Source organism: Salmo salar, chromosome 02, assembly GCF_965601325.2.
Source record: "Salmo salar chromosome 02, fSalSal1, whole genome shotgun sequence".
Taxonomy (NCBI): Eukaryota; Metazoa; Chordata; class Actinopteri; order Salmoniformes; family Salmonidae; genus Salmo; species Salmo salar.
Genome location: NC_138292.1, coordinates 58,187,152 through 58,200,150, shown reverse-complemented (window position 1 = coordinate 58,200,150; position 12,999 = coordinate 58,187,152). Strand labels below are relative to the sequence as shown.

At 47.2% G+C, this 12,999-nt stretch overlaps 1 protein-coding gene across 3 annotated transcripts in view; it reads right to left on the bottom strand.

Annotated features, from left to right (window-relative positions):
* LOC106587417 (serine/threonine-protein kinase N1) overlaps positions 1 to 12,999 on the bottom strand; it is a 61,030-nt gene that overhangs the window by 12,346 nt on the left and 35,685 nt on the right. For 2 of the 3 annotated variants that reach the window (XM_082965465.1, XM_082965463.1), the window contains exons 2-8: positions 6,280 to 6,474; positions 5,920 to 6,025; positions 5,593 to 5,741; positions 5,109 to 5,229; positions 2,925 to 3,070; positions 662 to 875; positions 78 to 278 (exon numbers count right to left, since the gene is read on the bottom strand). In XM_082965465.1, the coding sequence (XP_082821591.1) occupies positions 78 to 278; positions 662 to 875; positions 2,925 to 3,070; positions 5,109 to 5,229; positions 5,593 to 5,741; positions 5,920 to 6,025; positions 6,280 to 6,474 (1,132 nt within the window). Of the gene's footprint in view, positions 1 to 77; positions 279 to 661; positions 876 to 2,924; positions 3,071 to 5,108; positions 5,230 to 5,592; positions 5,742 to 5,919; positions 6,026 to 6,279; positions 6,475 to 6,913; positions 7,100 to 12,999 lie in introns of those variants that run through there. The other variant, XM_082965464.1, reaches the window with a different exon arrangement.

The following is a 12,999-nucleotide window of genomic DNA, read 5'->3' as shown; positions in this document are numbered from 1 at the left end:
TATCCATTTAACAGCACAATTCATGGTGACGGTATGGTTCATTTGACACACACGCACACTCTACCCTAGCCACTCACAGGAGAGTTCGTCGGTCTTGCTGGGAGTCTTGCCGCTGACGCTCCCGCTGCGTCCGTACAGGTTGCTCTTGCTGCTGCGGTTCATGAAGGAGCGTCCCTCCCCGGGGCTGTAGCAGGGCAACATGACCGCCGTGCCCTTACTGCGCCCCGGGACCACCTCCAACACCCCCACACAGCCCAGCAGCTGCACCTGGAGAGTACCTGAAGACACGGGGACACGAGGACAGAGAGTAGAGAGCCTTCCAGACACCACTATCTAACCTAAAGCAAACGCTTCATCACTTGACGTAAAGATGCTCCTATCCATGTTTATTTTGAAATGGCATGGTGAAGCTAAACGCTATGAAACCGCTGTCAACAGTCCACCATCAAGAAGAATCCGTAAGCCAGGGCATGATGCCAGCGAAACAGAACGAGTGTGAATGTACAGTATGTCAAATGTATGCACGCATGACTGTAAGTCACTTTGGATAAAAGCGTCTGCTAAATGGTATATTATATTCGTAGATGGTTGAACGTGATGGATACTATTGAGTGTTGTGTACAGTCAATCCTACTGACACATTTAGACCAGTGTGTCTCACCAGTGAGCGGGGAGGGCTTGCTGAGGGTGCTGTACTGGTTGTGAAGGTAGGGGGCACTGTGGCGGGAGCTGAAGGCCGGGGAGGCGGCCAGGACTAGTTCCTCCTTGATGAGGCAGGCCTTGGGGTGGTCCTCCGGCAGGTCGGCCAGACGCTGGTCCAGAGAGTCCCTCAGGACGTCCAACCGCTGGGACGCCTCGCTCAGACGACACTGGGCCTGGAGATGAGAGGGGCGGAAGTGGGCTGAGATACTCGAAATCAGACCAGGAGTGTGTGTACTTTATAGAAATGTGGGTTTACAAATGACACTTGGCTTGGAGGTAGAGAGATTCAGGGATTTGGAAGGATAGGGGTGAGACCCTAAAGACCAAACCAGGGTCGAGCTCGGTGGGCATGAAAACGTTTCAATGAACTTCTAAAGGTTTATTTTTGGAATCTGTACGGACAGATTTTCACCTGTTTGTACCCAATGAACACAACTCTGGAGAATGGGGTTGTAAGTGTGTGTTCAGACAGTAATTATGTTCTGTATGTATGGATTCATATGCATCCATGTAGAGTGAGTTTGCACGCAATGAGTTCTGTGGTGTGTGTTTGTGCGTTCGTGTTCTGTGTGTGTCTACACGTGCATGTGGTGTGTGTTTGTGCGTTCGTGTTCTGTGTGTGTCTACACGTGCATGTGGTGTGTGTTTGTGTGTTCGTGTTCTGTGTGTGTCTACACGTGCATGTGGTGTGTGTTTGTGCGTTCGTGTTCTGTGTGTGTCTACACGTGCATGTGGTGTGTGTTTGTGTGTTCGTGTTCTGTTTGTGTCTACACGTGCATGTGGTGTGTGTTTGTGTGTTCGTGTTCTGTGTGTGTCTACACGTGCATGTGGTGTGTGTTTGTGTGTTCGTGTTCTGTGTGTGTCTACACGTGCATGTGGTGTGTGTTCGTGTTCTGTGTGTGTCTACACGTGCATGTGGTGTGTGTTTGTGTGTTCGTGTTCTGTGTGTGTCTACACGTGCATGTGGTGTGTGTTTGTGTGTTCGTGTTCTGTGTGTGTCTACACGTGCATGAGGTGTGTGTTTGTGCGTTCGTGTTCTGTGTGTGTCTACACGTGCATGTGGTGTGTGTTTGTGCGTTCATGTTCTGTGTGTGTCTACACGTGCATGAGGTGTGTGTTTGTGCGTTCGTGTTCTGTGTGTGTCTACACGTGCATGTGGTGTGTGTTTGTGTGTTCGTGTTCTGTGTGTGTCTACACGTGCATGTGGTGTGTGTTTGTGTGTTCGTGTTCTGTGTGTGTCTACACGTGCATGTGGTGTGTGTTTGTGTGTTCGTGTTCTGTGTGTGTCTACACGTGCATGTGGTGTGTGTTTGTGTGTTCGTGTTCTGTGTGTGTCTACACGTGCATGTGGTGTGTGTTTGTGTGTTCGTGTTCTGTGTGTGTCTACACGTGCATGTGGTGTGTGTTTGTGTGTTCGTGTTCTGTGTGTGTCTACACGTGCATGTGGTGTGTGTTTGTGTGTTCGTGTTCTGTGTGTGTCTACACGTGCATGTGGTGTGTGTTTGTGTGTTCGTGTTCTGTGTGTGTCTACACGTGCATGTGGTGTGTGTTTGTGCGTTCGTGTTCTGTGTGTGTCTACACGTGCATGTGGTGTGTGTTTGTGCGTTCGTGTTCTGTGTGTGTCTACACGTGCATGTGGTGTGTGTTTGTGTGTTCGTGTTCTGTGTGTGTCTACACGTGCATGTGGTGTGTGTTTGTGTGTTCGTGTTCTGTGTGTGTCTACACGTGCATGTGGTGTGTGTTTGTGTGTTCGTGTTCTGTGTGTGTCTACACGTGCATGTGGTGTGTGTTTGTGCGTTCGTGTTCTGTGTGTGTCTACACGTGCATGTGGTGTGTGTTTGTGCGTTCGTGTTCTGTGTGTGTCTACACGTGCATGTGGTGTGTGTTTGTGTGTTCGTGTTCTGTGTGTGTCTACACGTGCATGTGGTGTGTGTTTGTGTGTTCGTGTTCTGTGTGTGTCTACACGTGCATGTGGTGTGTGTTTGTGTGTTCGTGTTCTGTGTGTGTCTACACGTGCATGTGGTGTGTGTTTGTGTGTTCGTGTTCTGTGTGTGTCTACACGTGCATGTGGTGTGTGTTTGTGTGTTCGTGTTCTGTGTGTGTCTACACGTGCATGTGGTGTGTGTTTGTGTGTTCGTGTTCTGTGTGTGTCTACACGTGCATGTGGTGTGTGTTTGTGTGTTCGTGTTCTGTGTGTGTCTACACGTGCATGTGGTGTGTACCTCTGACAGGGCCTTCTTATCCTGGACCTTGCTGGCCCCCAGTAGTCGGAGGACATTCTTAGCTCCCTCTGCCACAGCGTGTTCTACCCTGTAGTGGTGCCTCAGCTCCTCAATACGCAGCTCCACACCACACACATCCTGGTTACCTGGAGGAGGGAGGGAAGAGAGAGAGAGAGAGAGAGAGGGAGAGGAGAGGGGATGAGTGAAAAGTGTATATAAGGAGTGAGTAGACCTAGGTGTATGTGTTTAATGCATGTGATTGACATAGGTTAACTTCAATAATAGTCTAGGAGTTTCTGATATACTCTGATATATTCTGATATACTCTGATATATTCTGATATACTCTGGATTGTTTTATTTATCAGGAAAACTCTATCCCTGAGAGAAAGATGGTCAGTGTAGTTTAGGTACTGTACTTTATGCTTTCTGTCACAGCCACTAATCTGAACTGACTTGACAGGCGAACGGACTAGACTGGAACGGTCCTTCTACCATTCTGCTTTCACCCGTCACTGGTGATGTGTTAAAAGAGACAGGGGAAATATGGCTTCTCTCCGGGAGTACTGGGACATAAACTCAAGATGACACTTCCTTTTATTCAGACTGCGGAATAGCAGAGGGGTTGAGACATTTCATCAATATGTGTTGGACTATTGTCGAGGATAAAACCTTTTGGATGTCCTGTATTGGTTTAGAGTGTACACTGTGCTTATGGGAGAGGGAGGAGAGGGGGAGAGAGAAGCAGAGAGAAAGAAACAGACAGAGAGAGAGAGAGAGAGAGAGAGAGAGAGAGAGAGAGAGGAGAAAGGTGGGTGGGTATGTGGTTGAATTCCTTTATCTCCTAATAAGGTCTTCGGCTGGGTGCCAGAGACCCTTCTGACTGACTGTAAAGGGTGTATGTGTGTGCGCGTGCGCATTTGTGTATATACAGAGGGAGTGTGTATTTACCTTTGTGTGAGTATGTGTTTACCTTTAGGTGAGTGTGTGATGGGGGTCTGTTTTTGCAAGTGTGTGTGTGGAAGTGGAAGTCGTTGGCTTAGTAACCACTAAAGGCACTTATGGTGAAAATCCCATCCTCAACACCACATTCACCCTGCTTTAACAACGATCCCTCATCATATAGGTCTACATTTGAAAGTTAAAGAAGTGCTTCTGACCAGCGATGAGGAAAAAACCTGGAAGACATATTCCATAGGGAATAACTATCCTCACTAGCCAGAGTTCCGTTGGGTACAGATGAGTCCACCAGAAAAAGCCTGCCCATAGGAATACATTATGCTTAAAATCCCTCCAAATAGCTTTCAGTTGCTCTCTCCTCCTTACTCCTTTCCCTCCATCTACCTCTCTTGACCTCCATCAATCCCTCGCTTCTCCAGATGACCCCATTAGCTGTTTCCTGAGGATGGAGGGCCCATAAAGGCCCCTTCACATGCCATTGAGATTCATCGATCGCCTGCTAACTCATAACGCACGATGAGTGCTAGTGTGCATGTGTGTGTGTGTGTGTGTGTGTGTGTGTGTGTGGGGGACTTTGCGAGTCAATGTTTGAGCGCAAAAGCGTTTGTATGCGTGTTCTCTCGCGTTTCGACTGAGCCCACAGCTTTGAGAGAGCGAGAGAGACACACGCGGGATGTCAATGAGTCTCGCTGCCCTCCTCACTCCAGGAGAGAACCATCCAGACAGTCCCTGAGGCTGTAGAGTATTGATCTGTTTACGGTTAGCCTCGTCTCAGTCTGGACGGATACACGGCTAGTTGGCTACTCAGGGGGAGGTAGATGAATATACTGTACATGGGGAGAGGTTAGAGCTGGGCAGTATTGTATTGATGGCCTTTTGACTGAACTGCCATTTGACGGATTGAAATGTGCTGGCAACCTTGCAGCCTCACAGATATAATGTGTCTCGGAGGTACAGGTTTTATCTCCACAGTCCAAAATAGACAGTTACATTTTGCAGGCAGACAGTTGGACAGTGGAAAAGTATTGACCTGCAAATCAGACAAATAAATGGACAGAGACACAGACAAACAGTGAGAGGGCCGCCCAGACAGATGGACACACAGAGAGAGGGCCGCCCAGACAGATGGACACACAGAGAGAGGGCCGCCCAGACAGATGGACACACAGAGAGAGGGCCGCCCAGACAGATGGACACACAGACAGGTAAGTATACACTGTCCTACCCTGTGTGTCCTCGGTGTGCTCAGTGGCCTGCACGTTCTTGCGGATCTGCATGCGGATGATGTCGATCTTGGTCTTGCTGTCCTGCAGCATCTGCTGGGCTGTCTGCAGCATCTTCTTGTCCTGATTGGAGGAGGAGGAGAAAGACACAGGAAGACCCGGGTCACATGTCAGGAAGTAGAAGATGTGATGAATCATCTCAAGTCTAAATTGCTTTATTTTCTTTTCTGCATCTGCACTGATGTGATATACATATGCAGGCTAAAGCTAAATCCTGGTATAAATCCACCATGTTGCTTTTCCCGGTTTCTGTGTTTTCAGATCGCTGTAGATTAAGGTGAAGCATGCATTTAAGCGGGGAGGACCTAGAAAAAAGACCCGAGGTGACAGGAGACAAGGACAATCAGCAGATGGGGGAGGGAGGAAAGAGGTGCGGTAAGTACAGAGGGAATGAATCAGCAGATGGTTGGTTAGAGAGGACAGTACCTTGGTGGATCCGTTGGCGTAGATTGGAATCATGTTCTCGGCTCCCTGTTTGACCTTGAGCTCGATGTTGAGCTGTCTCTCCAGGGCGGCAATGCGGTCCTGGCTTGCTGACGAGCGGCTCTCCGCCCCCGGGGACTGGGGTGGGTCATCTGGGGGGTGGGGAGGTCAAAGGTCAGATACATGTTGTCATCGTAATACCAAAGCAATACCTTGAGGTTTAATCTATCATGACAACCAAAAATCTCCCTTTTCATACTTGCATGGCTATGACTACGCAAGGGCGACACGTAAAACGCAAAGTATAAATGGAATCATCTAAAAACATACCCTTGTTGTCGTCTCCTCCCTTCACCATGATGTGAGCGTCCAGCTCCTGTAACTGAGCATGCAGGTCTTCCAGCTTACGGTTGGAGCTGCGTAGTTGGGAATCCACCTAATGAATAACACATAACAACAAATGACATTTATATAGCAACTTTCCAATGCTCGTAGCACTTTACATCAATGCTTGTCAGTGAATGTGTAATGCCTCGTGTTGTGCTGTGTCCCTATGATAACTTACTTGTAACACCCTATGCTTTATTTGATAAGACCCAATAAACACAATAAAACAAAACAAAACTGTTATATTACATTGTAAAAGGGGGGACTTATAGTAAGAGTGTAAGGGGAGGAAACCTAGCCTACCTGGGAGGCATTCCTCTTATCGGTGGTGGCCCTGCGGAGATTGTCAGCCCCCTCCTTGATCTTCAGCTCCTTCCTGATCTCCCTGCGGATCTTCTCCCTCTGCTCATCAAGACGCTGCTGCACCGTGGTGTCTGAGAAGTCCGAGCTCTGGTCCAGACCCAGCTGCTCTAAGACGGACAGCCCACCTGGGTCACTCTGGATAGGGGGAAGAGGGAGGGGAAGGATGACGGGTGAAAAAGGGGAAGGGAGAGAGAGGAAAGGGGGTAACAGAAGACAGAAAGAGGGAGAGGAAGGAAATTGGAAAGATAGGATAGAACAAATATTAGCATGTGTTTGTAGAAAACTCAAATGCAGGCTAAATACATATTTCAGGAGGATGATAGCTAGCTACAACGTTCAAGACTTCACATCTCTCCAGTCCACAGTCCCCCCTGAAATTGCCAATGTTCTGAGCTCTAAATCGGAGCTTGACTGTACAGTGGTTACCACAAGCTGCAATTCCCTCAGGGAGAAAGCCAGCCAGCAAACCAGCCAAACAATCAGGGAACCAGCGGGAGACTGAATGAATCACTGCTATAGGAAATCACAGCCCTCTCCCCCCAAAACTGTAAACGATACAAAAACAACACATCACCCCCTGGCTGTCGTCGTCCTCAAACAGCCCATCGCCATGCCAACACATAGTCCCCTTTCACCTTGAAATTACAACCGCCAGACCACAGAGAACCTCTGACAACACCGCTGGCTAAAACCACACCAAGGCTCATTGAGTTGGAGTAGAGAAACAGAAAGGAAAAGACAGTCAGGGTTGTAGAGGAGTGACGTTAGGGGGGGACAGGATATCCGTCCCACACCAGCTCAGGCCCTTCCTGTTTCCTGCTTGTGTCGCTCTGCTATCAGGGAGAAAAAGAGAGGGGCCACGTTCCCAACATACTAAAATGCATCCTTCCGTCCTGTCTTTGAAGAAAATGACTAACCACGTTTCCATCCACTGCTTTTATGTGAGTAAAGTCATAGCGTATAAAAAATAAACCCTGACAGCTGTGATGGAAACAGGAAGTGTCGGTACAATTTTATAAATGCCGACAGATCATTTGTCCGTTCGACATGGTGGGATCTTTTTGTGTCGGTAAAATGTATTATGCGAGGAATGGCGGTGGAAAAGCCTTTATGTGCAAATACTGATATAATAACCATCATATCATATAGTTCAGTTTGTCAAATCTGAGGGCTTGTTGTCCGGACCTCTGGCAGTCTCTATGGGGGTGCCACAGGATTCAATTCTTGGGCCGACTCTCTTCTCTGTATACATCAATGATGTCGCTATTGCTGCTGGTGAGTCTCTGATCCACCTCTACACAGACGACACCATTCTGTATACTTCTGGCCCTTCTTTGGACACTGTGTTAACAACCCTCCAGACGAGCTTCAATGCCATACAACTCTCCTTCCGTGGCCTCCAACTGCTCTTAAATACAAGTAAAACTAAATGCATGCTCTTCAACCGATCGCTGCCTGCACCTGCCCACCCGTCCAGCATCACTACTCTGGACGGTTCTGATTTAGAATATGTGGACAACTACAAATACCTAGGTGTCTGGTTAGACTAAACTCTCGTTCCAGGCTCACGTCAAACATCTCCAATCCAAAGTTAATTCTAGATTTGGCTTCCTATTTTGCAACAAAGCATCCTTCACTCATGCTGCCAAACATACCCTTGTAAAACTGACCATCCTATCGATCCTCGACTTCGGCAATGTCATTTACAAAATAGCCTCCAATACCCTACTCAATAAATTGGATGCAGTCTATCACAGTGCCATCCGTTTTGTCACCAAAGCCCCATATACTACCCACCACTGCGACCTGTACGCTCTCATTGGCTGGCCCTCGCTTCATACCCGTCGCAAAACCCACTGGCTCCAGGTCACCTACAAGACCCTGCTAGGTAAAGTCCCCCCTTATCTCAGCTCGCTGGTCACCATAGCAGCACCCACCTGTAGCACGCGCTCCAACAGGTATATCTCTCTGGTCACCCCCAAAGCCAATTCCTCCTTCGGCCGCCTCTCCTTCCAATTCTCTGCTGCCAATGACTGGAACGAACTACAAAAATCTCTGAAACTGGAAACACTTATCTCCCTCACTAGCTTTAAGCACCAGCTGTCAGAGCAGCTCACAGATCACTGCACCTGTACATAGCTCATCTATAATTTAGCCCAAACAACTACCTCTTCCCCTACTGTATTTATTTATTTATTTAGCTCCTTTGCACCCCATTATTTCTGTTTCTACTTGCACTTTCTTCCACTGCAAATCTACCAAATCTACCATTCCAGTGTTTTACTTGCTATATTGTATTTACTTCGCCACCATGGCCTTTTTTTGCCTTTACCTCCCTTATCTCACCTCATTTGCTCACTTTGTATATAGACTTATTTTTCTACTGTATTATTGACTGTATGTTTGTTTTACACCATGTGTAACTGTGTTGTTGTATGTGTCGAACTGCTTTGCTTTATCTTGGCCAGGTCACTGTTGTAAATGAGAACTTGTTCTCAACTTGCCTACCTGGTTAAATAAAGGTGAAATAAATAAATAAATCAATAAAAATATCTAAGTAAACTGTTGTATGGTCCTCCCACTACGACTCGAGAAACCATGCAGTTTACATTAGGCTACAGATGAAATATGTTATGAACTTCACAGGGTGGTGAAAGTGCATGGAATGAGCTTGATGCTCCTTTCCAATAAATGTCGAGGGTCATATTTTGGTGACATGATGATCAATGTTTGACTGCCGTTTTGACAAATAAAAACATTATTGCGCTTATCCATTAATCTCACCGTGTAGCCTACCCGCACTGTATCTGCGAGCTGTTGGCTAGAGCGCACGTACCAAGACCAGAGTAGGCACGTTCACTATTTAACGCAACAGCAAAATTGCAGTTGAAAATGCAATGCAAACACATTGACTGCACGGACAGGCACGACTCCAACACCATCATTAAGTTTGCCGATGACACAACAGTGGTAGGCCTGATCACCGACAACGACGAGACAGCCTATTGTAAGGTTCTGGGTGTAGCTGGTGCAGAGGAGTCAGGCGCAGGACAGCAGAGATGAGTAACACAATGAACTTTACTCAAAATTATCCAAATACATGAAGTAATACCAAGCCCACAAACAACGGACCCAACTTACAATAAAACAATCACTCACAAAAACCATGGGGAAAACAGAGGGTTAAATAATGAACATGTAATTGGGGAATTGAAACCAGGTGTGTAAAACAAAGACAAAACAAATGGAAAATTAAAAGTGGATCGGCGATGGCTAGAAGGCCGGTGACGTCGACCGCCGAACGCCACCCGAACAAGAAGAGGGACCGACTTCAGCGGAAGTCGTGACACATACAGGGAGGTGGTCAGAGACCTGGCCATGTGGTTCCAGGACAACAACCTCTCCCTCAACGTGATCAAGACAAAGGAGATGATTGTGGACGACAGGAAAAGGAGGACCGAGTATTCCCCCATTCTCATCGACGGGGCTGTAGTGGAGCAGCTTGAGAGCTTCAAGTTCCTTGGCGTCCACATCACCAACAAACTAACATGGTCCAAACACACTAAGAAAGTTGTGAAGAGGGCACAACAAAGCCTATTCACCCTCAGGAAACTAAAAAGATTTGGCATGGGTCCCCAGATCCTCAAAAGGTTCTACAGCTGCACCATTGAGAGCATCCTGACAGGTTGCATCACTGCCTGATATGGCAACTGCTCGGCCTCCGACCGCAAGGCACTACAGAGGGTAGTGCGACGGCCCAGTACATCACTGGGGCCAAGCTTCCTGCCATCCAGGACCTCTATACCAGGCGGTGTCAGAGGAAGGCCCCAAAAATTGTCAAAGACTTCAGCCACCCTAGTCATAGACTGGTCTCTCTGCTACCGCACGGCAAGCGGTACCAGAGCGCCAAGTCTCGGTCCAAGAGGCTTCTAAACAGCTTCTACCCCCCAAGCCATAAGACTACTGAACATCTAATCAAATGGCTACCCAGACTACTTGCATTGCCCCCCCTTTTATGCTGCTGCTACTCTCTGTTATTATCTATGCATAAGTCACTTTAATAACTCTACCCACATGTATATATTACCTCAATTACCTCGACCAACCGGTGCCCCCGCACATTGACTCTGTACCGGCCCCTGTATATAGCCTTGCTATTACTATTTTACTGCTGCTCTTTAATTATTTGTTACTTTATTTTATTTTTTAAATATATTTTTTGGGTATTTTTCTTAAAACTGCTTTGTTGGTTAAGGACTTGTAAGTAAGCGTTTCATTGTAAGGTCTATACCTGTTGTATTCGGGCACATGTGACAAATACAATTTGATTTGATAATTAGATTTTTATTCAGTACACGAAAACTTAAGCGAAAAAGTAAATTGTATGTGCACTACTTCATCACGCACTGATTAGTATCTGCAACAAGTCACTTTGCTGGAAACCCAACTGGTGGGAAAATATTTTCTTTATGCAGATTTTAGAATATTCTCATTAAAAAATGTTTCAATTGGATAGAAACTTAGCTACTAATAGACATGGCTGAGAGTGGGAAAGCTGTGAACCCTTTGCTTTCACCAATCAAAACGTGTTACATCTGTGATTAGTGATTACCTCAAGGAAGGATGGAAGGACACACTTCAAAACTACTGGAATGGGGCCAGTCAAATAAGTATGGGAAGATGAGCCATTTCGACCTTTGACTTCCTCTGAGCTCATAATGTGCACTGGACTGAGTGCCGTGGCCGCTAAAAGCGAACCGCTACTCTTTAACAAGAGGGAGGAGAAACAGAGCAGAGTAGAAAGCATCCTTGCCCAGGCTGTCAGCTCACATTACAGGAAAGGAGGAGAAAGGGAGGTTAACGGGTAGCACACGCCTCATCCAGATCATATGACAGGAAGAGACCAACGGTTAGCTAGCGCCTCATCCAACTGATATGATAGGAAGAGGCTAACGGCTAGCTAGCGCCAACATCCATCTGATATGATAGGAGCGGCTAACATAAAGTTAGCCTTTAGAACTCCCTGCCTGTGGTTTCTAGTGATGAAGTCCTTCTAGAACCCTGGGGCTAACGGCTAGCTAGTCCCAACATCTATCTGATATGATAGGAGCGGCTAACATAAAGTTAGCCTTTAGAACTCCCTGCCTGTGGTTCCTAGTGAACTCCTTCTAGAACCCTGGGGCTAACGGCTAGCTAGCGCCAACATCCATCTGATATGATAGGAGCGGCTAACATAACGTTAGCCTTTAGAACTCCCTGCCTGTGGTTCCTAGTGAACTCCTTCTAGAACCCTGGGGCTAACGGCTAGCTAGTCCCAACATCCATCTGATATGATAGGAGAGGCTAATTCTAGCAGTTAGCGCGGCTCTAGGACCCTGGGGAGGTGCTCCGGGCCCAGACTGAGTGGGTGGGAGGTTTGCAAAGTCTTCAGGCCCGCCGCGACCTGAATTAAAGATGACAAAGTTTGCTGCTGTGTCTGTAAAGCATGGAGGAGGAGAGCGAGGCGAGAAAACCTCTCGCTCTGCAGACTTGCTGGTACACTCCCTGCACTGTACTGTTAGCCTGGTTAGAGATACACTGTACTGTAGTATAGAAGGCAGTGGGTGTTGAGTTGACTGGGGTTTCAGTCTGACTGTGCTGCTTTGTTGTGTTCTACTGCTACCACACCATAGGCCTAGAGGACGCCTGAACCGAACCCGTCTGTTTCTGCTTCAGGAGCTTGGTGTTGTCTTGTGTGCTGGCAAGGCAATGTTTTTGAATGCAGAAAGAGTCTGGTACACAGGATGTCTGAACTGTAGCCGTACTGCCAGTCTGTTTCTGCTTTAGCAAACTTGTTGTTGTCTAGTGTTGTTGAATGTAGAAAGAGTCCAGGATCCAGGTTAGCTGAGCTGGCCCTTAGCACAGGAAGGCCAAGGTGGATTATTTGGTCAATATTTTCTTAACTCGCACTGTTGGTTAAGGGCTTGTAAGTAAGCATTTCACGGTAAGGTCCACACTTGTTGTATTCGGCGCATGTGACAAATAAAGTTTGATTTGATAGAGAGTGTGGGGGTTGAAGATGAACAGAAAAGATAGTAACCCTGATAGAGGAAGTGTCAGTGTGTGAGGTTCCTGTGGGTAAAAGTTGGCCTTCGCCACAGATCTAGGATCAGCTAGGTCCAAATCCTGGCCTTGACCATTAGTGGGGAAAACACAAAACTGACCTTAGATCAGTGTCTAAGGGCAACTTCGTCCTACTCCAGTTACTGCACCACCAGAGCTCCAATTAAATGGCAATTGAATTAGGCCTATATCATTGTCAACACGGCAAGTTGACCAGCTGCTCCTAGACCCGCTAGGACTTTCACACAACTGCACCAATGTGTAATACGTAGCCATCTGGTTGGAATCCCCAATGCAGAAAGTATTGATAAGTGCATAGAGATAAGGGCTGGCTGATTCAATAGATAGTGGTGCCATTAGCTATACGCTAACAGAGGCTAATTCAATACGACCAGCGGAGGAGAGAGAGAAGAGAGGGAACTGAAGAGAAGGACAGAACGTGGTCAGATTGCATTAGCATGTCATGAGCTCACGATGGAAAACAGTCCGTCGGAGTTTCCTGCTCCGAGATAACGATTTGAACAGAGATACTGTCAACACACACACACTACTGGCACG